This window comes from Hirsutella rhossiliensis (assembly GCF_020360975.1).
Source record: "Hirsutella rhossiliensis strain HR02 chromosome Unknown scaffold00015, whole genome shotgun sequence".
NCBI lineage: Eukaryota > Fungi > Ascomycota > Sordariomycetes > Hypocreales > Ophiocordycipitaceae > Hirsutella > Hirsutella rhossiliensis.
The window spans coordinates 1,259,274-1,285,231 of NW_025408681.1; the positions used below are offsets into that span (position 1 = coordinate 1,259,274).

At 59.9% G+C, this 25,958-nt stretch overlaps 8 protein-coding genes across 8 annotated transcripts; 4 read left to right on the forward strand and 4 right to left on the reverse strand.

Annotated features, from left to right (window-relative positions):
• Window positions 1-221: 221 nt before the first annotated feature.
• On the forward strand, window positions 222-1,320 carry HRG_10352 (ketopantoate hydroxymethyltransferase domain-containing protein; the record flags this gene model as incomplete). The annotated part of the gene is made up of 2 exons (XM_044868823.1): window positions 222-659; window positions 709-1,320. The coding sequence occupies 2 exons, from the start codon at window positions 222-224 to the stop codon at window positions 1,318-1,320; spliced, it is 1,050 nt and encodes a 349-aa protein (XP_044716178.1).
• Window positions 1,321-1,557: 237 nt separating this feature from the next.
• HRG_10353 (ubiquitin-like autophagy protein apg12 domain-containing protein) lies at window positions 1,558-2,138 on the reverse strand (the record flags this gene model as incomplete). The annotated part of the gene is made up of 2 exons (XM_044868824.1): window positions 1,558-1,620; window positions 1,683-2,138. The coding sequence occupies 2 exons, from the start codon at window positions 2,136-2,138 to the stop codon at window positions 1,558-1,560; spliced, it is 519 nt and encodes a 172-aa protein (XP_044716179.1).
• Window positions 2,139-2,727: 589 nt separating this feature from the next.
• Window positions 2,728-4,929, reverse strand: HRG_10354 (aromatic amino acid lyase domain-containing protein; the record flags this gene model as incomplete). Its single annotated transcript, XM_044868825.1, has 1 exon — window positions 2,728-4,929. One exon carries the CDS (start codon window positions 4,927-4,929, stop codon window positions 2,728-2,730), a length of 2,202 nt encoding a protein of 733 aa, XP_044716180.1.
• Window positions 4,930-9,500: 4,571 nt separating this feature from the next.
• Window positions 9,501-11,690, reverse strand: HRG_10355 (Dfp1/Him1 domain-containing protein; the record flags this gene model as incomplete). Its single annotated transcript, XM_044868826.1, has 4 exons — window positions 9,501-9,638; window positions 9,694-11,055; window positions 11,101-11,169; window positions 11,226-11,690. 4 exons carry the CDS (start codon window positions 11,688-11,690, stop codon window positions 9,501-9,503), a joined length of 2,034 nt encoding a protein of 677 aa, XP_044716181.1.
• Window positions 11,691-13,140: 1,450 nt separating this feature from the next.
• Window positions 13,141-14,659, forward strand: HRG_10356 (metallopeptidase family m24 domain-containing protein; the record flags this gene model as incomplete). The annotated part of the gene is made up of 2 exons (XM_044868827.1): window positions 13,141-13,345; window positions 13,410-14,659. The coding sequence occupies 2 exons, from the start codon at window positions 13,141-13,143 to the stop codon at window positions 14,657-14,659; spliced, it is 1,455 nt and encodes a 484-aa protein (XP_044716182.1).
• A 732-nt stretch (window positions 14,660-15,391) lies between these two features.
• HRG_10357 (helix-loop-helix DNA-binding domain-containing protein) lies at window positions 15,392-17,088 on the reverse strand (the record flags this gene model as incomplete). The annotated part of the gene is made up of 4 exons (XM_044868828.1): window positions 15,392-15,583; window positions 15,646-15,960; window positions 16,030-16,519; window positions 16,598-17,088. 4 exons carry the CDS (start codon window positions 17,086-17,088, stop codon window positions 15,392-15,394), a joined length of 1,488 nt encoding a protein of 495 aa, XP_044716183.1.
• Window positions 17,089-21,853: 4,765 nt separating this feature from the next.
• HRG_10358 (tht1-like nuclear fusion protein) lies at window positions 21,854-23,673 on the forward strand (the record flags this gene model as incomplete). The annotated part of the gene is made up of 7 exons (XM_044868829.1): window positions 21,854-21,953; window positions 22,009-22,509; window positions 22,581-22,798; window positions 22,850-23,071; window positions 23,125-23,181; window positions 23,238-23,511; window positions 23,564-23,673. 7 exons carry the CDS (start codon window positions 21,854-21,856, stop codon window positions 23,671-23,673), a joined length of 1,482 nt encoding a protein of 493 aa, XP_044716184.1.
• Window positions 23,674-24,777: 1,104 nt separating this feature from the next.
• Window positions 24,778-25,892, forward strand: HRG_10359 (carbon-nitrogen hydrolase domain-containing protein; the record flags this gene model as incomplete). Its single annotated transcript, XM_044868830.1, has 3 exons — window positions 24,778-24,840; window positions 24,933-25,616; window positions 25,677-25,892. 3 exons carry the CDS (start codon window positions 24,778-24,780, stop codon window positions 25,890-25,892), a joined length of 963 nt encoding a protein of 320 aa, XP_044716185.1.
• Window positions 25,893-25,958: the final 66 nt, after the last annotated feature.

Sequence of the window (25,958 nt, forward strand, 5' to 3'; positions counted from 1 at the left end):
CATTACAGGTACATGCATAACGCAGTCCTCTTGCAACTACATGAGAGCACCACGATAGAAACCTCGATTCACGCCTTGTCCACTCAATCGTACCATTCACATACCCGAACGGACATTGCATCATTCATCGCTCAACATAGTTGGACACACACGCGTACACAACAACACCAACAGCAAACGCACTCACCCCACACCCAAGTCTCCCATCTACATCCGCACCCATGGCCCTCATGTCCGCCTCCCCTGCCGCAAGGTCATGGGCCCAGTTGACACGAGTCCTGCGACCAAACGTCGTCCTCAGGCCGTGCCATGCCTCCCAGCTCACCTCCCGCCCGGCCCCGCTACCGACAGCAGCCCCCCGTCAGCAGGCCCGGCACAGCTCTCACTCCCCCATGGGCGCGGCCCCGTCCATCCCTCGCAAAAAGGTGACGCTGGGCACCCTGCGATCCCTGCATAAAAAGGGCGACCCCATCACCGTCGTCACTGCCCACGACTTCCCCAGCGCCCACGCCGCCGACCACGCCGGCATGGATGTCATCCTCGTCGGCGACAGCCTCGCCATGGTTGCCCTGGGCATGGAGGACACGAGCGAGGTTCTCCTGGAAGAGATGCTGCTGCACTGCCGCTCCGTCGCCCGCGCCACTCGGAGCGCGTTTACCGTGAGTTTGGGCCCCTAGACCAATCAGGACATGGTTGACCAGGTTTCAGATTGGCGATTTGCCCATGGGCACGTATGAGATAGCCCCGGAGCAGGCTCTCGCCACCGCCATCCGCTTCATCAAGGAGGGCAGGATGCAGGGCATCAAGCTCGAGGGCGGAAGGGAAATGGCCCCCACCATTCGCAAGATCACGACGGCTGGAATCCCCGTGCTCGGCCACGTCGGCCTGACACCCCAGCGACAAAACGCCCTGGGGGGGTTCCGCGTCCAGGGCAAGACGAGCGACGGCGCCCTGCGGGTACTCGAGGACGCCCTCGCCGTGCAGGAGGCCGGGTGTTTCGGCGTCGTCATCGAAGCGGTGCCGGCCGAGGTGGCGGCGCTCGTGACGCAGAAGCTGTCCATCCCGACCATTGGCATCGGTGCCGGGCCTGGCTGCTCGGGCCAGGTACTGGTCCAGACCGACATGACGGGCAACTTCCCGCCGGGTCGCTTCCTCCCCAAGTTTGTCAAGCAGTACGGCAACGTGTGGGGCGAGGCCACCAGGGCCCTCGAGGCTTATCGCGATGAGGTCAAGAGCCGTCAATACCCCGCGCGGGAGCACACGTATCCGATTTCCGAGGAGGAACTCGAGGTGTTTTCCAAGACCATCAAGGACCTGTAGCTTGAGAGGGGTTGGGTGGGCGGTCTGATTTCCACATGTTCCGGGAGCGAGAGCGTTGATTATTCTTCTTTTTTTATTTGCATGACAGCGGCATCCGGGAGCTAGAGAGGCGATTTGACAGTTCGCGTTAGACGGTGACAGGGAGCTAGACAAGGGAGGGACGCCTCTCACATATACACACTGAGCAAACTTTGATCCTCGAACACACAATCTCTGCCCCGACTGCTCTGCCATGATTCATCCAAAAGCGGGGGTGATGGAATAGGCCACCACGAGCTGATCTTGAGCGTTCTTGAAGCACTGCGGTTCGAGATTAGCACGTCATGACACATCAAAGCCTCTCGACCAAAAAGGAGTCGCACCTGGTGCAGGTTGCCCACGACCTCGTCAAGCGAGGGCGCAAAGGCACTGTTGACGTAGAGAAAGACGCTGTCCGTGTCGCCGCAGCGCAGCTTGCGGCGAAGGTAGCGCACCACCTCCTCGAAGCGGCGCGTCGCCGTGATCTTGCACAGGTCCTGCGCAAGCGCCGGGGCCGCGCCGACGGGCTTGAAGCGCACCACGACCTTGTCGAGGGGCCCAAAGGCGGCAACGCTGGCGAGCGCGGCGGCGGCATCGCGCGGCAGGTCGGCGAGCACGACCGACGCCGACATGGTCAGGGGCAGCTCGGGCGTGTCGTCCCCGCCGTTGTCATTTTCGCTGTCGCCGTCGCCGCCGTCGTCGTCGTCTGCTGCGGGTGCGGGCGAGGCCGGTGAGCGATGGGAGGGAAGAGGTGAAGCGGGTGGTGGATGCTTTCGCTGTTGGTTGGATCTGGAATCCATGACTTTTGCAAGGCCGTCAGACTCCTCAAGCAGCCGTGCTTTGAGGTGCTGCAAGGAGGAAGCGGGTCCGCTCAGCGGGTAGACGGTGAGGCAGACTTTTGCTGCGAGGCTGGTGAGAGCACGGAGACGGGAGGAAGTGAGGAAGCATCTTGGACGACGCGGATACAGTGCCACACTGTGTTCCACACTGGTATGCCAACGCAGCATTCATTAATCTGACGCAGCTCATCACACGCACTTGACATCTCACATACTACAGCCGCGTCTGGCGAGAAAACGACAGTCAAGATTGGAAATCATCCAGGCTCTCAAGTACCCCCTTTGCGTCACCTGTGTGACTCGCTCAATACATGGCCTGCACCTCCGCCAAACGCCCCTCTCAGATTCCCTCCTCATCTTCTCTCGCCTCCTCTCTTCTCCCTCTCACCATGCTGGTGGTATCCGAAATCACGTCTCCTCCCTCTAGTCGATCAATTTTGCGTTTTCTGCAGTCAACCGCGTATATGTTTCCTTCCTCCCCCTTCTTCCGCCCTCGCCTCGTCTTGTCAAGGCTCAAAGGCCATCGAGATTGAAGCATGCCGACGGGCAATCAATACATATCCGCCATCTCTCGGCAGAGGCTGTCGAACTCCTCGACGGTCCGCGGCGCCTCCAGCGACGACTCGACGCCGTCCATGGCCATGTCCATCAGTCCGCCCGTGAGGATGCTCTCGTACACGATAGTCACCCAGCTCCCGACCGTCTTCTTGTTGTACGTCGGCAGGCCCTTGCGCGCGTTGTACAGCGGATCGTCGTCGATGCCACAGTGCAGAGGCACGCCCAGCTTGGACCGGAGCCAGGTGTACAGCCGGGCGCTGCCGTTGCCGAGCCGCGCGGCCACGGCGGACGGCGGCAACAGCGAGCAGTGTCCAAAGTTGGAGGCGGCGGCCTTGGATAGGACGCCCTCGAAGTGCTTCTTGAAGGCGGCCAGCTGCGAGACGGAGCACTCGTGGCCCTCGACGGTGAGAAACTCGGTCACTGGAGCCATGATGGCCTCGGACACGTGAGCCGCGCGGTGCTTCCAAGTGTGGGCGTTCCAGTGATACCAGGTCGATTCGATGACGGGGAACAGCTCCTCGGCGAGCCTCTCGATGTCGGCGTACTTGAGGCCGAGGCCGTGCAGGGCACCAAAGTGCGTCGGGTCCCTCAGCTCCCTGTCGCGAAGCGTGTCGAGGAAGCGATGGTGATTGGCGCGCAGCTCGACGGCCTGGCACGAGACATAGATGTGGCAGGCGCACATGTGGGCGACAATATCGGCGGCCTCGGCGGTGCGGCGCGCGGACAGCAGGGCGAGCGAGTTGATGCCCTGGTTGTGCATCTCGGCAGACATGACGTGCGAGGAGACGGGATGAGCCAAGGCCGCGAGCTCCGACATGTAGGCCGACATGTTCACGTCAATGCCCTTCATGGTGAAGTTTTCGTGGATGCTGGCGTTGAGGTTGGCCTCAAGTCCGTTGTTGGTGGATGGGTTGATCATCTCCGTCACCTGGGAATACAGGAGGCGGCCAAGCATCTGGAGGGCCAGGCGGGTCTTGTCCATGGCCGAGGTGACGACGGTGGCCTGGAAGTTGCCTCCGGAGTAGACCTCGCCGGCGCCGGGCGCCTCGTTGCGCATCTGCTGCTGCATGGGGTCGGGAGACGCGTCGACGAGGGGGTTGTCCGAGGTGGAGTTGAGCTCGACCTCGAGCTGGCGCTGGGCCAGGAGCAGGTCCTCGAGGTAAGGGCCGATCCACTGGGGAGCGGTCCTGGTCGAGTATCTGTCCTGCCACAGGCCATGGCCCTTTCTCTTCCTCGACTCGAGGCCGACGACCATCTTGGAGCCCTTGAGGAACCGACGAATGTTTCCGGCGGCCTCGATCTGGCCGGCGTGGGGGCGGGCGGCGTGGATAAAGGGCTGGACCCACTCGACGTTGCCGCCCAGGGCCTCGGCGGTCAAGGCGGTCAGCATCTGGGACAGCAGGGCGAGATGCTGGGCGTCGTGGAGGACGAGGCTGGCGACGGCGACGGAGGGGGCGGTGCCGTTGATCAGGCCGAGGGCCTCCTTGGGGCCGAGACCCGAGGGGGCAAGACCGCTGACGCGCAGGGCCTCGGACGCGGGCATGACGCGGGCATCCGTGCCGCGGCCCGTCTGGACAAAGATGTCCGGGTTGCCGGTGACGGCGCCCGCGATGTACGACATGGGCATGAGGTCGCCCGAGGCGGAGATGGTGCCGCGCAGGGGCACGAGGGGCGTCAGGTCGTGGTGCAGCAGGTCGATAAGGCTGCGCAGGACGGAGAGGCGGACGGCGCTGTGGCCTCGCAGGTTCTGGTTGGCGCGTGCGACGATGGCGCCCCGGACCCATTCCGGGGGCATGACATGGGGGGCCTGGCGGTCCGAGTTGGCGGCCGGATCCTTGTCGGCGGTGGTGATGATGGCGCTCTGGGTGTGCTGCAGCAGATGGATCTGCAGATCGAGCAGGCCGTTGGTGCGCGAGTCGGCGCTGCCGCCGAAGCCCGTGTTGACGCCATAGACGACCCAGTCGCGGGCGAGATAGGCGGCGAGAGCCTCGACGCTGAGGTCGATCTGCTTGGCGAGGTCCGGATCGGCACTGATGACGGGCTTGACGTCGTGGCGGGCAACGGCGACGACCGAGGCAATGTCAAGGCTGTTGCCGTCGAGGACAATGGCCGTCGTCTTGGCCCTGAGGTCGCGCAGGCGCCTCCAGATCTGGAGGGTGGCGTTGGTGTGAGCCAACGACTTGGGGCCCGTCATTGTCTCTGTTATGTTTTGTTTTGCTTCTTGACAGGGCAGGGTCTCTGGTGGGAGCCAGGTGGGTGAGTGTGTGAGTTGGGGAGGACAAGGACGTTCCAAGAGGGGGCCTCGTCCTTCTTTTATCTCCTGTTCGACCCCGGCAGAAGGGGAGAGAGAGAGAACGAGTCTGACACACGAGAGAGGAGAGAATCTGACACAGAAGGACAAGAATGCGGTGACGAGCAAAGCGCGAGAGCGACAGAGGCAGAGATGGCCGGGCAATGCCAAGGTAAGGTTGTTCGGGATTCAGATGAGAGAGAGAGAGCGCGGCGCCAAGTGGCAATTAAGAAGGGGGGAAAAGAGGCCTGGTTGGACCCAGGATACAGGACGGACCGTTGTTTCCGCCCTCTCGTCTCCCAGCCGGCCCTTGCTCACTCCCCCCCCCCCCTCCGTCACACGCCGCGGTGTAACGGCTGTGGGCGGGCAGCAGGCCGAAAGGAAGAGCAAGAGAACGAGCGAGCAAGAGAGAGCTGGCTCGCGAAGCAGGAAACAGACCGAGGGGTGGTCGATCAGGCACGGCACGCGTGGGGGAGCGAGGCTGAAGGCCGTCTCGCTCGGCAAACGCCCCCGTTGGTCGATCTGCCTCTCCGGGTCAAGGTGGAGGAAAGCGTTAGGGGCCGGATGGAGAAGCAGCAGCAGAGGAAGAAGGAAAAAAAGGGACTTTGGCCTCTGGATGGCGCAGGCTGAATGAGCAATGGGGAAAAGATTGGGCCCTCCGTGCGGCGTGTGCCGTCCCCGTTCCCAAAAGGGGGTACTTTTTCTTCTACCTTATTGCTGTACTTGCCCAGGGCTTATTGCTGTACTTGCCCAGGGTATGCATAGATTGGGATTGCCCTTCTTGTCGTCGTTTTGCCTTGGTGTTGGTTGCGAGCTCGAGCTCCCCGATTGGCCTCCATCTGCGCAGCCGTCTGTGCCTTGTTGGACGCATTCCCTGGATGGAATCTTTTGCCTTCTGCCTTGTTCTTGTTTTCTCGTACAGAAACCTTAAATCCTCACTCCAGATGGCCAACTGCAACGCCGTATCCACGTAGCAGATAGATAATTATTAGTACGGGACCCTGTAGATTCTGCCAAGCAGCGATAACACGCAGCGCGAGCTTCTCGAGCCAGCGCCCAGATAAAGGCGGTCTTACTTCCGTCTCGTCGTCGCATCGCCCGCGTCGCTCTCCGACGGTTCCGGCGTCCCCGTGCCCGCCGCCGGGGACCAAGGAGTTTCCATCCCTGGCTGACGGCCCCCAAGACATGACGACGAAGAGTTGCGGCGCATTCTTGCCAGGCTGCCGAGCATACTTGGTAATACTCGGTACACACACACACACACGCCCGCCGACGCTGTTGCCTCTCGTTTCACCTACAGGCCAACGAACGGCACGGGCTCAGTCTTACTCCACAGGCACGCGCGCACTTTTGCAGGCATCACAAGGTGGCAAGGGGGCCGAATTGGCCCATTCCCGGCCCGGGGATCCCGGCCCCGGACAAGGCTCAGTAATATTCCTCCCGTCTTGCCGATCGACCGACGACCAGCTCTGAATCTTGCTCTGGGATCCTTCCCATCTTCCCATCATGGCTCCCCCATCCCAGCAGTGCCAGCGTTGCATCGAGCCTACCCAGCCCATCTCCTCCGTCGCAAAGCATCGAGATAGAACTGCCTTGTCCCTACTCCCGGGCCGCGCGTGGTTGGTCCATAGACGCGAGCAGAGATGGGCCGCCCGTCCCGGGCTGCAGATCCTCTCCATTGGATCGCGTTCCGCCGTATCATCTGCAGGGCCCCCGTCGGGTGCCTCGACATGACTTACACATCATCTCCATACACGCATGCCGTGATTCTCACTTACATACAGCCTCCGCGTACTCGCAGAGTGTCAAAGCCTCCTCCGACGCGTGCGTCTTCCCGGCTCTGCGTACTGTACAGCCTCTGCGTGCAGCACCCCCCCCTCCCCCCAGGGAGCCGAATCGGCGCTACGTGTCACAGCCCACGTCCGGAGCAAAGAGACAAGCCGGCTGACAGTTGGGCACGCGGGCGAACCCATGTGCGTCGACGAGAAAAGAAAAAAACAAACGCCCCCCGAACCTTATACCAGAGAGCAGGGGCACCATGGGCTCGCCCCGGAGTACGAATACGCCGCGCCCCATTCCCGAGCCCCCGGTATCGGGCTTCCTTGCCAGGCCTGCCGCTCGTCGTCAGCGGCTTGACCCCCGAGACTCATCCTCGCCGTTGCTTTTTTTGTCTTATCTCCAACTTCCTAGTCTTCTACACGCCGTCAACTGCGTGCCGATCGCGTCATGTGCAGGCTCCCCTGGTGGTGTAGATCAAGCACACACACCTATACCCCTATCCTCGCACCTCCCGGCACTTAGAACCGAATGCCATTTCGTACACCTGCGAATCAGTGTGTACCTGGTGTAATCCTGTATTCGGGTGCAAGCGTTGGTCCCGTCACGGCCAACGGTTTCCGTCTTTCGGACCGACTTGAGTAGAAAACCATTGCGTCCCAGTTTCCATCCTTTGCCGGGGAACACAACACCGCACACGAGTTGTGGCGGCCTCTTCTTTTCTCTCTTCCTCTGCATCATGCCGGGGTCTCGATGCCTGCCAGCCCAGCCGGCAGCTGCTCAGCAGGGCGGACAGATGTGTTTGCCCAGGGCCAATCACTCTGCGGTTCGACGCCCCTCCAGCTGGACCAGAACGTGATGCTAAACTGTATCTGCCGGCACGCAGTCAACGGCAATTGGGCAAAGCCTGCTGCATCTCGTACACGCCGGCCTCTTCTTATCAGGATCCGTCCGTCCTCGGGCGGTGGTGTCATGACTCGACCTTGATACTCGACCAGCAACAAACCTTCTCGCCTCATCATGTGCCTCCTCTAGCTTCTCCTCGTTCCTCCATCACGGGCACGCCTCTCGTTGCCGCACCCAACACGAGGTTCGACGGGCCAGACGAGCAAACCCTTCCCTCACGCACACCCTCTCTCTCTCGCTGACGTGCATGGCGTCCACGTCGATGGCGAGAAACCCCGTATTCTGTGCGACCGGGGCGTGGAAAATCCTCACTCCTTCCATCGATGCCGACGACACGGCCGTCTGCCGCTTCGACTCGTCCGTCGACGTGGCACAGCAGCATGCGGCCCAGCATGCGCTCCGGAACACCCTCCTGCTTGCATATATCGTCAGCCTGTTTGTACACCCCACCCCTTTTCCGTGTTCTCGAATTTTTGCGACCCCATGGCACCAACGAGCCGTCGTCCGCCAAGCAGACGCGCAATGACAAAACGGGAGCAGGGGGCCAGCCGTCTCTCCAGCATCCAGCGCCGCTCGTGGCCGGAGGCGTCGGGGCAGAGGCCAAAAGGAGATGCAAGGCTGCAAGGATAGAAACATGGTCCGCACCGGTGCGTGTGTATGCAAGATACTCAGCGCGCCATGCGTCGCGACGGCAAAGTCGTTGATCAGGCAAGACCAATGGTCATCGTATCATCTATCATTGACATCGACACGCCGCCGCCGCGATTTGTGCGACAGGTGCTCACACTCGACGGGGGCTGAGCTGCAATGCGAGTTATGGCGAGACAAAAGAGCAGTTCGGGCCACTTACACGCGGAGAACAGGCTCGCGTGGTCTGCAGGCAATATCCAGACGGACGGCCAGCCGTACTCCGTAAGCAGTAACACAAACAACCGTCGACTTGAAAGCCTGGCCCGTGGTGAGCGCTTCGTCCAAAACAAATGTCTCATGCGCCTACCGAGCATCCCGTATCGCTGCCATCCTCACATGACATCGACACACCTTCGCTACATCAAACCTGTTCTCGGCGCGGGCCAACGCACCCCGAGTTGCACTTCGTCATCATTGTAACATGTTAGCTACACATGCATGTGCTAATCTGTATATCTACAGTCACCGCTTTTTTCCACGGCCTTCGTGCTACGTCTGCTTCCCCAACGCTCGAGTCACTGTTCTCCTCTTATCACCCAAAACGACTTCAATCATGATGCCCCGACCATGCCACCTCCAACCCCCCGGGCCGCCCGCTGGCCGTCCGGAAGAGATGGAAAGGAGAAAGAAATGGATGAGGGAAAAAAGAAATAAGTTGTGGAGGAGGGATGGGCAAGTCCAAAGGGGCAGGTATAATAAACGCCTCAGCCATGATTCAAGGTCCCAATAAAGGCGAAACCATGGCGTTCATGCCGGAGTCTGCGCAAGATGACACAGCGAAATGCGAGAGAATAATGAAATGTGTTCAGTTAGAAAGGTAGTTAAAAAGATTAGGCTCTGTCGGTCGAGGTTGCATCGTTTCCGGGAGGTTGGGAGGGAGGGTCGTGTGCTGACGCGAGTGTTCAGGGGAACGAAGATGCAGAGTCGAGTCGCGGGATAGGCTTGCGTGAGAGCGTGCGCGCATGTCCTGGACCCCATGGCAGTGATCCAGAGGTGTCTCCTATTCCGTGACACGGCGTTGGCGAGCGCCATCGCTGGGCCTTGATGCGGGCGTCGTGCTGCCAAAGACCCCCGGTCCAAGAAGGCGTAGTCCAATTCCTGGATTACCACGTGTCCTCGGAATCAGAGTCGGGGCCCGCAAAGTGCTTCGGCGTGCGTCTCAGCTGAGCCAGTAACGAATCGAGCTCGGTCCAGTTGTCGTCGTTTTCAGCAAACTTGCGGTGCTTTCGAGATGCAATGTGCTGTCGCCACGTGTTAGTACTTGGTCCCCTCGTCTCGCATGCCATTGGAACTTGCCTCGTCAAAGTCTCGAAACTTGTCTTGGCAGTTTTCACAGTAGCCAGGCTTCAAGTCCTTCTTGCTCTTGAGGGTTTGCTGCGAGCGCAGCTTCCTCTCCTTGCCTTCCGCCGCGGCCGCCGCGGTACGCTGCGAGTGGCAGTCCTCGTCTTGCGCGTGAACCGTCCGTGACGTCTGTCGTCCCATGTTTGTCGACCGGCTAGACGCGACATCTACCGAGATCTCGGCGAGCCGACGAGAGCTGTGGTCATGAGAGGCCGGGGTCGTCGCCTTCTGCAGCACTTTCCTCTGCAGTCCATGAACCTCCTTGCTGGTCCCAGCCTTGGCGCCGTTGATGCCTGAGGTGGACGAGATCATCTGCGAGCGAATGGCCGATGTTATGTTCGAGGGCTGCATACCCGATGCCACCGGTTCGCCCGCAAGCAGCCGTCCACCCCCAGCGGCGCGGCTGATGAAGGCATTTTGCGTCGACGGTGCGTCGGCGCCTTTGGACGCGGCCGCCGCCTTGATGGGGCCGAGGTCCGCTGTCGCCGTCGGCGTGGCCGCACGCCCTGCCACCCTGTTCTTATCGCCGTCTTCCATCTCAGCCAGCGTTCGCTTACCGGTCACCGACTTCGCCAGAGAAAGGTTCTCCAGTGGCTTGGAGGTGGGCACGGCATCGTCTACTCGCTTCGCCGCTGCCGCCGCCGCGACAGCGGTAGCTCGTGCCTTTTCGCGTTCTCGGGTCTTTCGATAATCCTTGTCAGGCGCGGGATCAGCCTCCTCTACAAAAGGACAGCGTCCATTGCCCACGCTCCGAAACTGGGGCCATTCGCCGTCCGTCTTATTAGCTACCTTGGGGTAATCGCGGGCCATGATGGGCTTTTGCTTCTCGTCCATGTCCCAGACGTAGATGTAGGGCCCCTTGAAGTACACCAGCTCCCTGCTGACAGCGGTGGGGTCGCGGTCCGAGGGCCCGTTGATGCGTTCATTATGGAGGAGCTGGAGCAGGTTGGGCTCGTGTGAGCTTTTGGACGCGCCGTATTGGCTCCGCATGCTTATGGACCGGGAGGCGTAGCTGCCGCTGCCACTGTGAACTTCAGACTCCAACAGAACCGCCAGCATGGTCTGGAACTTGTCCAGAGACCAAATCTTCTTTCCCATCTCGCGGGCCTTGTGGAGCACGTCGTTGTTGCGAGGTTTGCTGCTGTTGCTGCTCCGCCTGGCGGCCTCGTCTGGCTGCTGCGAGGGCATGGGTGCGTGGCGAAACTCGAATAGCAGCTTCCGCCTCGCAGCCGTGTTCCTGTCGAGCAGAGACGGGTTGATTGTCTTAGGTTGTTCCTCGGCCGTCTGCTGCTGTCGCGCCTGCTTCTGCTGCTCGGGCTCCGTAGACATTGTTCCTGCAGGGTCCCCAGCACCAGCATCGACTCGCTCCGGGGGAATCGTCCGCGTGGTGATGACGTGCGTCACTTCAATGGAGAAGAAAGCCTCTTGACGCTATTGAGGGCCATGGTTAGAAGACAGGCCCGGTGGTAATTTCGGGAAAGACTTACAGCGCCAAAGTAGGTGACCCTTTTGGTCAACTTGGCCCGGATGTCATCGGGGATACTCTCAAAGTAAAACACCATCTTGGGAAACTTAGCCCTGTAGTGCTTCTTCCAGACCTCCTTTTCGTTGTCGACATCCTGGCCAGCTCTCCCGGCCGATTGTGCCGCCACCGCCCTCGACACACGCTCCTTGGTAGCGGCCGTCGTTAAGCGGGTGGCAGTGGCGGAGGCACGCTGCACGAGGACCTGGGTTCGGGACACGGGTACCTTGGAAGGGGAGCGGATGGAACGCTGGGAGCCATTCTCGAGAGCCTGCTTCTTCACGGGAGGAGGCTGCCCGTAGGCCTCTTCCCGCTGGATGGTGGCGTGCGAGCGCTTCTGCTTGGCGTAGCCGGCCAGGGCGGCGGCCCCGCGTAGAGGCGAGTTGACGACATTGGGATTGCTGGTGAGGGGCGCTCGCCGCGAGGACATGACCGAGATGGGAGCTGGCGTAGGCGATAGGGATACGGTTGCCATCAATGCCCTATTTTGGTTCCCCTCCCCACGTCAGTCAAGGTGGCTCCTGGGGGCTCCGGACGGGGGCTCCGGAGGGGGACGCAGGCCCGAGACGAAACACCACCGCCTGGTGTCGTGTTGTGCTTGTTGGGTGACGACGAGCTGCTGGAGGAGGGTGGGGGAGGAAAGGAGGAGGCCGACTCACTCTGGGGGTGTTGGAGGCCGAATGCCAGAGGGCCAAGCCCGTTGACGCGACGTGCAAGGGCGGGCGACACGTCGACGATGGCGGAGAGCGCGCGGGTAACGATGTTAGGCAGGCATTTGACTGAGCCTTGGGGGGCGAGAAGGCCGTCGTCGTCTTGGTCTCTCGTGAGTCTTCACGCTGAGGGCGGGGGAGGAGAGGGAACTGGTTGTCGTGACGTGCAAGAGTCGTGCTCTGTGGCCGGTTTTGGTGTTGATTGGGCGAAAGGCTTTCGCGCTTGCCAAAACAGCGCTATGCCTGGTTCGGGCGCGAGGGCCAAAAACACGCACGGGCCAGCCCGCCGCACCAGCAACCGGTTATTACGTCTCTGCCGCCGTCCAATCCCGTCCATTGTTTGGGTCCGGGGGGTTTCAAGCTGTCAGCAGATTCGGATACACAAAGAGGAGAAGTGGTGTGGCACGTTGCGTTTATTTATACATGTGCATCAGACGGGGCTATTCTTACTTTTGCCGTCTTCACTGCCCGGGCTGAGGCTAGACACCGGCCCTGTTAGCCGACTTTGGCTCTAGAAATTGTGCAGCAATCTGTGCAGCGCCTGGTTTATTTGATTTAGATTTTTTTATCATTTTGATTTTTCTTTTCCTTTCCACGGCATGGCAAAAACGGAGCTAAAAGTTGCCCGCAGCTCCGCAAATCTACCAAACCGTCAAGTCTCCGCAGCTCGTCTAAAAAGGAAATGCTCCGTGCGACAGCCGCTCTGCTATCCCAAAACGGTGGGCCCGCCACTAGCGCCCATGGACTTGTGCCGAGAATTGTGCAAACTCAGAGTTCTCTATCTGTCGGCAAGCCCAAAAAAAATCCAAGGCCAATGTGACAGTGTCCAACAGACGACCCCTTCCTCCACTATGTAGTAGGTAAAGCCTCCAGCTCCCGCTGCTGCGTCAACAATGGCCAGCAAGAGCGACGATGTACCTCCGCGATCCGGAATGTGTACAGTACCTAAGTTACCGACAGTACCGGCTGTACGGAGCACATGCCTCCGAAAGTTACCTATCCCCAGCTTGTCTGAATACCTTGTACTTCGTACCTGCCCGTCCTACGTCACAGAACAATTGTGCAGCATGCAATCTCTCCGATTCGCGTGGCCTTGCATAACAATACCCCGTCCATGCATGCCGTCTCTCCCCCAAGCCTTTCTGGAACAAACCACCACTGCCGTCCACAATGAGGCTGCCGCGGCTGTCATTCCCGCGCCCATCCTTACTTCATACCGCTCCATCACGGCCTGCCAGACCACTCCTCTTCCAAATTGCAGCCTCTTCACTGAGGAGCTGCAGAACAAGAAGCTATGCCTCGGTCTCGGCGGCCGCCCTCAAGTTCGGGCAGCCCGTCCACGAAACGCATCCCCACATACTCGGGCCCGGCCAGTGCTAGTCTCCCCCTCCATCTCTCTCTTCTTGTCCATGTTCAGCGTCGCTGACGGGCTCCTGCAGTGACGCCAGGCATCACCGCCGAGGAATATGCCAATCGCAGAGCCCATCTCGCGCGCGCCCTGCCCGACGGCGCCGTCGCCGTCCTGCCCGCCGCCGCCCTGCAGTACAAGTCGGGCGCCGTCTTCCACCCGTACCGACAAGAATCCAACTTTTTCTGGCTGACAGGCTGGAACGAGGACGACGCCGTTGCCGTCATCGAGAAGACGAGCCCCGAACGCGGTGACTACCTCTTCCACATGTTTGTCAAGCGCAAGGACCCTCGCGAGGAGCAGTGGTCCGGCTACAGAAACGGCGTCGATGCCGCCGAGGACGTCTTCAACGCCGACAAGGCGCTCCCGCTCGAGAGTGCCGCCACGGCCCTGCCCCGCATCCTCGAGTCGGCCAAGCTCGTCTACGCCGACGCCATGCCCGGCGTCCTCGCCGCCAATGATAGCTCGAGCCTCGCCGCCAATAAAATGCCCCTGTCGCCCGTCATGAACAAGCTGCGCGTGGTCAAGAGCACGGCCGAGGTGGCCAACATGCGCCGCGCCGGCCAGCTGTCCGGGCGCGCCATCACCGAGGCCATGAGGAGACCGTGGACCAGAGAAAAGGACCTGCACGCGTTCCTCGATTACCAGTTCGTCGTCAACGGCTGCGAGGGCCCGGCCTACATCCCCGTCGTGGCCGGCGGCGAGCGCGCCAACTGCATCCACTACACCGTCAACAACGACGTCTTCCGCGACGGCGACTTCATCCTCGTCGACGCCGGCGGCGAGTACGGCTCCTACATCACCGACATCTCGCGCACGTGGCCCGCTTCGGGCAGATTCACCGCTGCCCAGCGCGACTTGTACGAGGCCGTCCTCCGCGTCCAGCGCACCAGCGTCTCCCTCTGCCGCGCCTCGGCCCGCATGTCACTCGAGGACATCCACGGCGTCACCGCCCGCGGTCTCGTCGACCAGCTTCAGGGCATCGGCTTCGACGTCTCCATGGCCAACCTCGGCCAGCTGTTCCCGCACCACGTCGGCCACTACATCGGCCTCGACGTTCACGACTGCCCCGGCTACAGCCGCAGAGAGCTTCTGCAGGCCGGCCACTGCGTCACTATTGAGCCGGGCGTCTACGTTCCCGACGACGAGCGCTGGCCAAGGCACTTTCGCGGCATGGGCATCCGCATTGAGGACAGCGTATGCGTCGACGACGAGTCGCCGTTCATCCTGTCGACCGAGGCCGTCAAGGAGGTCGACGATATTGAAGCGCTGCGGCCTTGACGGCGTTGCCTTCTTCGTACTGTAATCAATATACGTAGTGGCTGTAACATATACCTAGAATACATCTCCTCTCGGGGCACATGCAAATAGAGCAAAGAAATACCCCACAGGACCGCAGCTTGGTCCCTAGCGGCCATTTCTATGAACTGGCTGAATGAGTTGATGTTAACAATATCAAGAAGCCTCGACTTCAAGTATCTACTGAGGCATGTCAAAGCACACAGAAGCTACCATGATGCCAAATTGCCCAAGTCTATGATGCGATTTACGGTTCCTTCGCTTTCCCCCCTCGAACTTGGGGAACACCATCGCTACAGGGTAAGGGGACAGGAAAAACAAATGCCATGCGCCGCCAAGTGTGACCACTCAAGGCAGGACAAAAACCCTGTACAGTACCTCGCCCTTCTTTCCTGGTGGAAACCTCGGCCGTCAAAGGGTCAACATTTCGCCGCCCGGAATTCATGTATTTCGTGAAAGTGGATCGTGCGTCTGGCTTGACCTTCAACCGCCGCGCTGCAGGTATGCTGTGGGTAGTGTGGAGATGGAGGCCTTCTCCCTCCCTTTCTGTGGGTTTCCCTTGTCCCCGTACCATCGCCCTTGATGCTCGTAGTCATACACATTCATTTCGCCAAGTAGATTCCAGGCAGAACAGAACAAGAAAGAAAAAAAAAGCCTCGACTCGTTCGTCCCAGTCTCGGATGAGCGAATAGAGGTCGCCCCGTCCGCAGGCCTCTAGCAGAAGCCCCTCGGATCGAAGAGCGTCATGCTGGGGTTGGGCATTAGATCTGGCTGCCTGCTGGCGCTGTTGAAAAGCGTCTCGAATGCCTGAAGCCGGCGCGCCAGCTGCTGGTGCTCTAGCATAATGGCCTTGTTCCGCTGCTCCAACTGCTGAATGTACTCGGTCGCCTTTGTCAAGACGGTGCCCTGTTGATGCGGGTCTTTGAGCACGGTGATCGCGGGACAAATCGTAGTTCAATTCGACTCACCTTGCTCACTTTTGGGCCGCCCTGTTGCCCGGGACCTTCGGCTGCCTCTGTTCCCGGCACCGGCGACTGCAACGCGGGCACGGCGTCTCGAAGCTCGGCAATCTTGACTTTCAGGTTGGTCCGATACTTTCGCTCGACGTCGTTGTGGGCGATTCTGTCGGCCGACCGAGGCTTACTCGTGTCCGTCGCCGCGTGCCCGGATGGCTTCTTTGACGATCCACACCTGGGTGCTGCGGGACGCCTCGGTAGGTCTTTCAGCGCAGCCGGCTCTTGGCTTTCGTCGGGTTGAGAGGAAGGCCCGGGGACCATGGCTTGCTGTGCAGTTTCCATGGTGGTGAGAGGAAGGCCGCCTGCTCTTCGCTCAAACTCGGCCGGAGAACGTGCCCCCAAGCCGGCGCCAAATCCGATGCCGAAGCCGTTGGGGGGAATAAAACTGGCTGGCATCTGGCCCGAGTTGAGCGCAATCTCAAGGAGATGCCGTTGCTCTTCGGGACTGAGGACCAGGTTCATGCCGCGAGGGATCCCCCCCCAGATGTCTCGGCGCATCTGCCTCGGAGTCTCCTCCAAAGCCGGGTTCAGCCGTAGGCCGGGCTGAGGTCTGCTGGCCCAAGCCATGGGCATCGAGCTGGGCATGCCTTTCTCAGGCTGAGGCGGCGGAAGTGGAGCGGGAGCGGAATCGGGGTGTTGGTGCCGGTTCCCCGTGTCTGGGGGTCGATCGCCGGCGTGTGCCGCGTCCAACATGTCTTCATCGTCGGAGAGAACCTGCTCGTCAAAGGCGGCATCGTCGATAAAGTCCTCTTCTCTGAAAGGGGCCATGGCCGTCGAGTAAAGGCCGCTGCCCAAGCCGGGCATCGTACTGGTTGCCGTGCCTGGCCTGCATTCGAGGCAACCAAAGTCAACTGCGCTGTTTCTTGTACGCCTGTCACGTGTCAAGGACGGGGACGAAGCTCACCCATTCTGGCCCGTGGGGTCGTTTCGCTTGGAGTAGTCGATTTCGAAGCTGCCCATCTTGTCGAAGTCGTCGTCGAATCGGATCCAGTAGTCGATGGAGTCGAGAGCCGGGGTTTCGGGGTCGACCTTGATGCGCTTTTTATCGTGCGAGCCGAGGTCTGCCCTGCGAAAGCACTGGGGCTGCCGCGACACGGGGGTAAAGGAGCCCCTGTCTTGGAGACTTGTCGAGGGCACCGAGGGTTGGGTAAAAGACATGTCGGTGAAGGCGGCAATGGTGGGGTCGAAGGAAGGCATAGAATCGTCCGAAGGGGCAGACGAGAACTCGAAGGTGGTGCTCATACGAGAACTAGAGGCAGGAGTTGATGCACTCGTGGCGGTGACATGCTGCTGGTGGACCGAGGGCTGATGGGAAGTCAAGGCGGGGGAGACCATGGATGGCGACTGGTCCATAGCTGCCGCTGATTGCTGCGTGCAGCCAGCATTGTCTTCCATGGCCAGGCGATCAGGAAGACGAAGAAGGCGTTGTCGAGTAACGTGTGCGCCGACTATGCCGTGTTGAACGATGGTGGTTAGCCGGCAGTGCAGGGAATTTCAAGCTGGGGTACCGAAGTGAGATGAAGGTGAAGAAAGTATAGGGTTGTGATGCCAAGGGGCACAGAATGGAGGCAACGAGGAGCAGTACCCAGATGGTGGAGGAGCGTACTCACCCACTCCCTTTTGCTTTCGCCCCCCCCCAGTCTCTCTTTATTCCCGGCCTCGTTTCCTCCTATCTGCTGTGCTTTCCGTCCCTCGGTACTGGGCGAACGAGGTGGACAGATGGAGACGAGCGCGTCGAGAGTTGATGGGTCACAAACTGGCGAGCGGCGGCCAATTGTGTTGCAGTGACGAGGGCGGAGAAAAACTGGAAACGAGCCGGTGCGGTTGCTCACCAAGCGCAGGGCCAGCCAGCACACTCTGACGTGATGGTGGTGGTGGTGGTGGTGGTAGTGGTGGTGGTGTGGGTGTGGGTGGAGGTGGAGGAGGAGGAGGAGGAGGAGAGGAAGAGAAAGCGGAAGAGGAAGAAGAGGAAGGGGGGGGCGGATAATGAATGGGAGTAGTAGTATGTAACGGATGTATGTACGAAGCGAGACGAGCAGGCGCAAAGTTGCAGCAGCTGGATAGAAATATGGGACTAAGGACTGATGGTGATGCTGAGCTGGCAGAGGCAGGATGAGTCGACATGTGCCCCCTTCCCCAACAACAACAAAACAGCCGGTAGTGATTTAGAGCGCCGTCAGCAGCAGCCTGCGCATTCGGGTCCGGTCGCGGAAGAGGGAGAAGAGAATGGCAAGGATTGGAAAGGCAAGGTCTGCCAAGCAATCGATCGACGCGGCCGCTCCGTCGCTGCCCGGGTCAGAGCCTCATCATACGGAGCTGGGACAAAGGGACTCTTGTCCTCTGGGATTGCTGCTTTGTGTCGGTTTATTCTGCTTCCCTTTTGTTTTCTCTCCTTACTCCGTAGAGGGGCCAAAGGGCGGGGGGATGAAAAGGTAACGGCTCCCACACAGGCTTGCCGACATGAGGGAAAATGGCCGTCTCCACCCCTTTTGCCCGCCTTATCCTCGACGCCCGCTATGACTGCTGCTGCTGATAGAACAGGCAAGGCAACAACGACATCGGCAAAGACCGTGCCCTGGCTCTCTGGCGTGGCCCTTTTCCAGCAATCCGGCTTTCCAGGCCGTCCGACGCCCAAATGGCGTGACCCGGGCTGATTAGGCCAGCCATTCCGGTCCAGGGGCGGCCGGGGGGAAAAGTCGTATGATGGGCGAGGCTGTATGTAGCCTAACCAGCGAACCGAAGTGCCAAGCGCCGCCGCTGATTGGCTGCGGCCCAATGACAGAATGCCTTGACAACGGTCCCTTTCTTTGTCTTCAGCCTTGTGGCCTTTCCCCTCCCGGTTAGTGCCACAGCAGTACAGATCAGCTTGTTTTTCTTGTCCGTCATATTTTTCTCTACAGAGTACTTGTCAACGACATGTCGTTTGCCGGGTCCGAGGCTTGAGACGGGCTTTGTGCACTTCTCGTAGCGTGTAACTTAATGACCCAGTGGCTCGTCTTCATGACTCAGGACATGTTGGCCATCAAAGCCACGCCGACACTCTGCACCAAGCCTCAGCCTCCCTCTCGAAAACAGGCCGTGTCACGCGATGCCACTACAAGGCTTCTGCTACTCACGCAGGCAACTCACGCAGGCATCGGCGCTCTGCGTACAGAATACGGAGCATCTCCATTTCCGTCTACTATTCGTACTCTGGCGAGCCGAGATGAACCGACTCGCCCTACATGCACCCGGTCTCATTGAGAGGTTCAAATTCGCTTCTCGCCCACCCTCGTCGTATCCCGCCGGCCGACCGTGGCGGGCTCCGCCGCCACCGGCTCCGAGGCTGCGTCCCGTCGCGAACCGCCAGATCCAAGATTCTACCGTGCTTTTTGCTTGCTTCTTTACCACCCCCCCACGACACCATCTGTCTTGTCGTCCTCGGCCCCACTCGACGGGAGCCAAAAAAAGGTAGGTTAATTAGTCAGGGCCAAAAGTAAAGATTGCCAGCCGGTGCCCTGAACGCAGCAGGTCCTCGGCAAAGACGGGGGTTTGCGAGGCCAGGATAAGACGGGCCTTGTTCCACGAGGGGGCGTGGCCACATATCGCATACGATTCGTACGTCCGCCACCGCATCTGACACCACGCACACACCCATTTTCCTCTTGCGATTACCAAGTGCAGTGTAAACTTGAAACGAAAAGGGTCGTCCAGCATCACTCGCACGTCCGCGCCCAGCCCCTGGCCGCCGTGTAGTTATGAATCGTAGGGGTGTCTCTGCCTGCTGTCCTGCGCAAACAATGCGTCAGTATGCTAGGACGGACTTGTGCCATTCACCAGATCGGAGCCCGTCCCGTCCTGCACGCACGCCTACAATTGCAATGCCGGTTCGACTCCCCGTTCGCTCTCCGTTGTGCCCATTCCATTCATCGTTTAGGCGTCAAGCCTTTCGGGAGAGTGTAGCGGCGCTTGCAGTCGCCGCATTGTTGGGGCTCCTCGATTATCTCGTGCTTGGCAGATGTCCCCTTGCAGCCCTTGAATTGCCGCTCGCACCATTTGATGCAGTAATAGCCAACGTGCCCGCAGGCCCATCTCTTGTCCACCTGAATGCACATGGTCCTCGCGCTGCCCGGCTATGGTCCGCTGAACGGGTTTGAGTGCCTTCAGGGGCCTCCTCGGTGTCTGCTTCCCCCGTGACGAGGAAGGTAGCGGCGATGCGGTGCTCGTTGCTCGCCGCCTTAGCCAACTCCAGGCCAACAACTGCACCGGGTTCGTCTATCGGGTGACGGTCAGCGGGAATTGCAGGCCGTAAACGACGCCGCAGCGCAGCTCTGCGAAAAGCCCCATGTATCGGGCTGTTGGCAGTTGGTGGCCAAGTGCAAGTCAGAAGTCGGTGTGGTCAATGGTGTCTCTGAGCCCAAGGCATACTTCGCTGGCAACTGTCTAATAACAGCATCTGCCTTGGGCCTGCTTAGGGGAAACGGGCGGCGAGGCAGCGACGACGTTAATACATGGCGACAGCAGACCGCGAGGGAGTTGATGATCTGGAAGAGGTGGGTGACGGCAAGCGACGGACGCGCCAGGGATGGCGGCCGTTCAAATAGCCGGTGCTTACATTACACTGTCCCAGCGTTTTCAACTTGTCAGGGTGCCTCCACTTATCATTAGGCTTTTGTCTTCCTTTTCTATTTGTTTGGCCTCGACTACGGAGTAAGGAGCCGACCACTATGCCTAACGAGCCGACCAAAAGTGGGGGGCTGTGGCGCTCGCGCCTAAAAGGGAAAGGCGACGTGCTGGGTAGTTTGTATCTAGTACTTTAAATTCCAGAGCTCTTTTTGAGCCCGGCACGATAGCATGGCATGCTCTGTGCCGGATTGGCAATTCAATTTTCGGCGCCGCAGGCCGAAGCAGAGAGTACTAGGATGATATTATAGTTTATCCTCGCGGACGTGGACTTTTGTCTCCAAGTACTCTCTACCTTGCTACGTCGCCGACATTTCCCTATCACCTACCTACCAGGTGCAGTACCCAGAATGTCGTTCCTCTCGACAGTGGTAGCCATCTCATCAGCTACAGACGCCTACATGACGCTACGAACAGCGCACCTTCTGCGGGACCACCTTTCCTCCCAGCGCCTGTGGCTCCGCCGCCGTAGTTGGCCCCCTGACTGGGCTGGTTGTTGACCCGTCGCAAGCGTGGCCACACTCATAAAGCGGCGCCCAGTGCCGACGGCTGCCGCGACATCCATGTTGCTGCATTGGAGAATATTGTCCGACCGACACCCGGCAAATGCGACACCCCCCCTAGCTGTGCCGTCTTCTCCTTGCCGGTCGGTGCCCGTCTTGGACACGCCCAGTGAATGGCTAGATGGTCAGAATCTTGCGTCAGAATCCATTGAACACGAGGGTGCGCGGAGACTCCTGAGAGGACTATTGCCGAGATACAATAAGCGACCGTGAATCGCTCCCAGTATCGAGGACTCGCCCAAGGCTTCGGTAGACGACGATACCGTCATGCCCGCGCTCGCTTTGGAGTGCCCCTTTCGACATTGCCTTGGCGTGGCGGGGTTCAGGGAGAAGGCCGAACCTCTGGATGAGCCCGGAACAGCAAAAGAATCAGCCGGTAACGAGGTAGATGAATGCAAATCAGTGACAAGATTTCTGCAAAAGGGGGGACTTCGGTGCCTGCCTGCCAGCTGCAAGGGTCTACTTGGCGACCTGCACCGAGTGCCACTTGCATGGAAAGTTCGAAGCAGAAGGCGCGATGGACCGGCTGCCCATTGCTCCTGCCCTCGAAAGCCATTATGATTCACGCCACCCGAAGCCTCGCACCCACACCGCTCTTGAACGCGAGCCTGAGGACGTCACTTGGCCCCGGGACTTGAAACCTTTCAACACACTGCTCACAAGCCTATTGACAGCCGTGAACAATAGAAACCGGGGAAGCTCCACGCTCCAACTTCAACCACCACCTCGGCACGCATCTCTCTGCGCCCTCCTCGGTTCTATAACCTCGACTTCCAACCAGCTGCAGCTTCACGGCATACCTGCTCACAACGGTTCCGTGACGGGGCGGCACAACAGCTTTTCATCGCTCTCCATCGCTCTAGGAGGTGACACTTGATCACCAGACGAAATCGCCTGCTTCTCACACCGCGCCCAAAGAATCCCCCTCGTTCGACATGGCACGGCCAGCCGGGCTTCTGCTCTGGCTGCAAGCCATCTGCCTTCTCTGCCTCTCCGGCGCCTTTGTCCAGGCGTTTTCGTGGGCTGGAAGCCGTGGTAAGTCCGTCAGTGTTGAGCATCCAGGGTCCCACTGCTAACCGCGGAGAATCAGGCGCAAAGGTCTTGACGGGTCCGCAGATCAGCCACCACGTTGTTTCTCAGCAGATCCCATCCAACGGCAGGTCTTCTTCCAACATGTACACGACGGCACTGGATGAGCTCCAGGAGCTCGAGTCTGAGCCTCTGTGTCACCGCATTGCGGCGCGTCTGCTCGTCAACAACTGTCAGCTACTGGACGGCCGGGACGAAGCGACCGTCTTGACTGACAGTGGGAGAGCCACTCGGGACTTTGTAGATTTTTTCGCCGCCAGCCTGGCCATCTGCGACCTGGAGCGAGGTAGCTTTCTCATCCCTTCGTCTTGCTTCAAGTTCCGAGAACCAGTTCTCGCCGAGATGCGCATGCCCTCCAGACCGCACCTTCACGTTTCGCCTGCAGAGATCGACGGCTGCCTCGAGGGCCTGGGTCAATCTGATTCGGCTTGGAACACTTTCATCAGCTACAGGCACAAGGCGTTGAGGTTCTGCGAGGCTGCACGCGCCGACAACGAGAAAGGTTGGACCAGACATCTCTTTCCCCCGCCCCGTTGCTGAGTCTTGGAATGGACTGCTAACAGTTGCTCACAGACCGAAACATACTCTTGTTCCAAAGAATTACCAAGGTCATGGACAGGCTGACAATGCAGGTAGAAGCGGAGCTTGAAGCCCGACTCGAAGCTCTAAACAAGATGGTTCGAGACGCCAACACCAACGTGGAGAGCATCAACCCACAGATAAACGACCTCAAGTCTGGACTATCTCAAGTCGAGCAGATGATCTCTCAAGTCTTGTCTCAAGGAACACAGGTCTTTGGCCCCCAACCCTGGCAAAGTCGGCTGCATACTGACGGTGGACAGCAGGCGGCGACTAGTGCAAACAACGGGCTGCAGAGCGCCAAGAGACTGCAACAGCTGCTGGAGAGGCTTCTTGCAACAGCACTGGAGAGCAATGAGCGTATTACGCGCTCTCACGAGTCGGCACTGCAGTTGGTCCACAAACGGGTCGGCGACGACGTCGGGGCTGTCATGACAACGCTCGGGGCAGCAATTGCGGCGACAACAGGGCTACAACGAGAAATTGTACGTTTATTCACCCCATTACGCCCTCTTCGGCCACTGTCTGACCTTTGTAGGCTGAGTCGCAGTTTCGAGTCGCCGAGATCGCCCGAGGGCAAGAGAGAATCGAGGCTGTGAGTCTGCCATGTGCCATTGAGCTCCGACAAGCTGCTGACGAAGAGAACGGCAGGACATGCAGAGGCTCTCGGAGCTCGCAAACGCCTTGACCGTGAAGCAGGAAGGACACCAAGAGCGACTCGAACAAGCTCAGCAACAAGCCTTGCAGGTTTTGAAGACCCTGGACTCAGTCTCGGCCACCGCCGTCACGTTCAAAAGCACCTTGCTTGGGGGGCTCGGCTTGACCAAATGGTGGCCTTATGTTTTCTGTCCCGTCATGTCCCTCATCGTTGGGTCATATGGTCTTCCTCCTTCGACCATCAGAAACATTGTCCTTGTTGGCATGGGTGAGTGCCCTAGTTGGACAACTTGGAGAAACATACTGACGATTGCGCGCAGGAGAAGCTGTGGGCTTTCTGATTTTCGTGGCAAATCAGTACGGCCTCGATATGTTGGAAAGGTCGATGGCTTCTGCAAACGAGAGCACCACGGTCATGACAGCGACGTAGATGAAGAGGCCATGGTCCATGCGAGCCGGAATTGAACAGGCTCCGCCACAGCGTTGCGAATGGAGCACGGTTTATTGGCTGCGCGGAGCAATGATTCTTGGGACACTGGCCCTCGATGGGAGAAATGGGTTGGGTTCGTCTTGGACCAGAAGATATCCGGAAGCTGGGTTAGGCGTTTACTCTTTTTTCGACGATTTTACGGGAATGGGCATCTCGCAGACATTGCTCCTTGAATTTGGGAAGGCTGGGAACTCAGCAGTGAGGATAGTTCTATGCGCTGAATCGAGACTTTGACGGCAACTGAAGACCATGCACCATAAGGGGCCGGAGCGTCAATAATCCCCCCTTTCCCCCGTGACCCAGAACGAATGGTGCCCGCAATTACTACGGATCTTGGATTTTTAACTTGGCTTTGCTTGGCTATCAAGCGACGCGACCGGTGCGGATGGCTCTCATGGAATGGTCAGCCTGCAATCCCTCATGGGCGGCGACAAAGTCTACCACATCGCCCCCGAACAGCGCCTAAACATACTCGCTGCAGCCATGGAGGCGGAATCCAAGATTTCCTTTTACGGCGTCAGGCACAATGACTTTGCGCCGAGAATCACCATATTGGTCCCCTCGACCACGGATACATATAGCACTTGTCGAGTACGGCTAGTCGACTGGGTCAGTACTTGGACAGGAGCGACAACAGGGAGATTCACAAGGTTTGGGATTCTTACGCGGCAGACGACCATGCCAAGGCAAGAGATATTGAAGTCTGCCGGTTTGGCTCCGCGAATCCAGAACGCCAATTCCCTCATTGAAACTCTGATACCTTGCCTCACATCCATCAAGCATCGGCTTGTCCATGGCATTCTCCTTTGGCTACCGCCCTGTGAGCCCAGCGCCTGACAATCACTGACTAAAGGAGCGTGCGGCGGCATAAAATATCCGACTGTGAACGTGAATGGTGTAGATGCTCCTCCCAAGCTGTAGAGATGCCTGGCCGCGCAACGCACCCCAGTGGGGGCTCACCCGCGGAGACGTTGCCAAGCACGAACACTTCGGATCCAGCTCGCATCCCCAAACCCAACAGCGGCCGAGGATTGCGAAGAGACCATGTCCCAACCCGACCCCATGGCCTCGCACCTCAAGATTGCGCTGATACAGCTCCACGCAGAGGTACGTTGAAGACAGCCGGCCCTTTGCCCTGGTCCCATGCGACGAAAGCCGGCATCCGTCCATCGCTCATTCGGAGGCCCTCGTGTGACCAGGTCGCCCGGCCGGCAGCCAACTTTGCGCGTGCCGCGTCCTTTGTCCGCAGGGCCGCCGCCCACGGCGCCCAGCTCGCCGTCCTGCCCGAGTATCACCTGGTCGGCTGGGATCCCGCGTCGGCGGCGTGGCGCGCTGCGGCGCGCGAGGCGGCGCGCTATCTGGAGCGGTACCGCGAGCTGGCGCGGGAGCTGTGCGTGGCCATTGTGCCGGGGACGCTGCTCGAGGAGGAGGAGGAGGCGGACGATGATGAGGGTGGCGGCCAAGGCGCGGCCGCGGCGGCAGTCCCGCGACTCGCCAACGTGGCCTACTTCATCGGCCCAGACGGCGCCCTGCTCGCGCGCTACGTCAAGAAGAACCTCTGGCACCCCGAGCGCCCACACCTGGTCGCCCCCGGCCCGCACCCGGCGCACACCGCCTTCGACACCCCCTGGGGCCGCATGGGCCTGCTCGTATGCTGGGACCTAGCCTTCCCCGAAGCCTTCCGCGAGCTCGTCGCCGCCCCCTCCGCCCTGGGAGGAGGACGAGGAGGAGGAGCACGCGTCATCATCGTGCCGGCCTTTTGGCTCGCCTCGGACGGCGGAGACGCCGGCGCCGCCATCAACCCGGCCTGTGAGCGCGTCTTCCTCGACAGCGTGTGCGTCGCCCGCGCGTTTGAGAACACCTGCGCCGTCGTGCTCGTCAACGTCGGCGCCCCCGCCGACTCCGCCACCGCTGCCGCCGCTACTGATGCGCGCGGCAACGAGTACGTTGGCCGCAGCCAGCTGGCTATGCCGCTGCAGGGCGCTCTGGGGAGGCTTGACGCGGCTGAGGGCATGAGCGTCGTTACTGTCGACTTTGGTGTCTTGGACGCGGCCGAGGATGTGTACCGGGTGCGGAGGGACATGGCCCAGGAAGGGTGGCACTATGCCAGGATGCAGCAGGTGGCGGGCCGGGGGGTGGGAGATGAGAAGACGGCGTGACGAGCATGAGGGAACCAAAGCAGACGATGCCATCAGAATCTGAATGTGTAGGTTACATGTACGCGA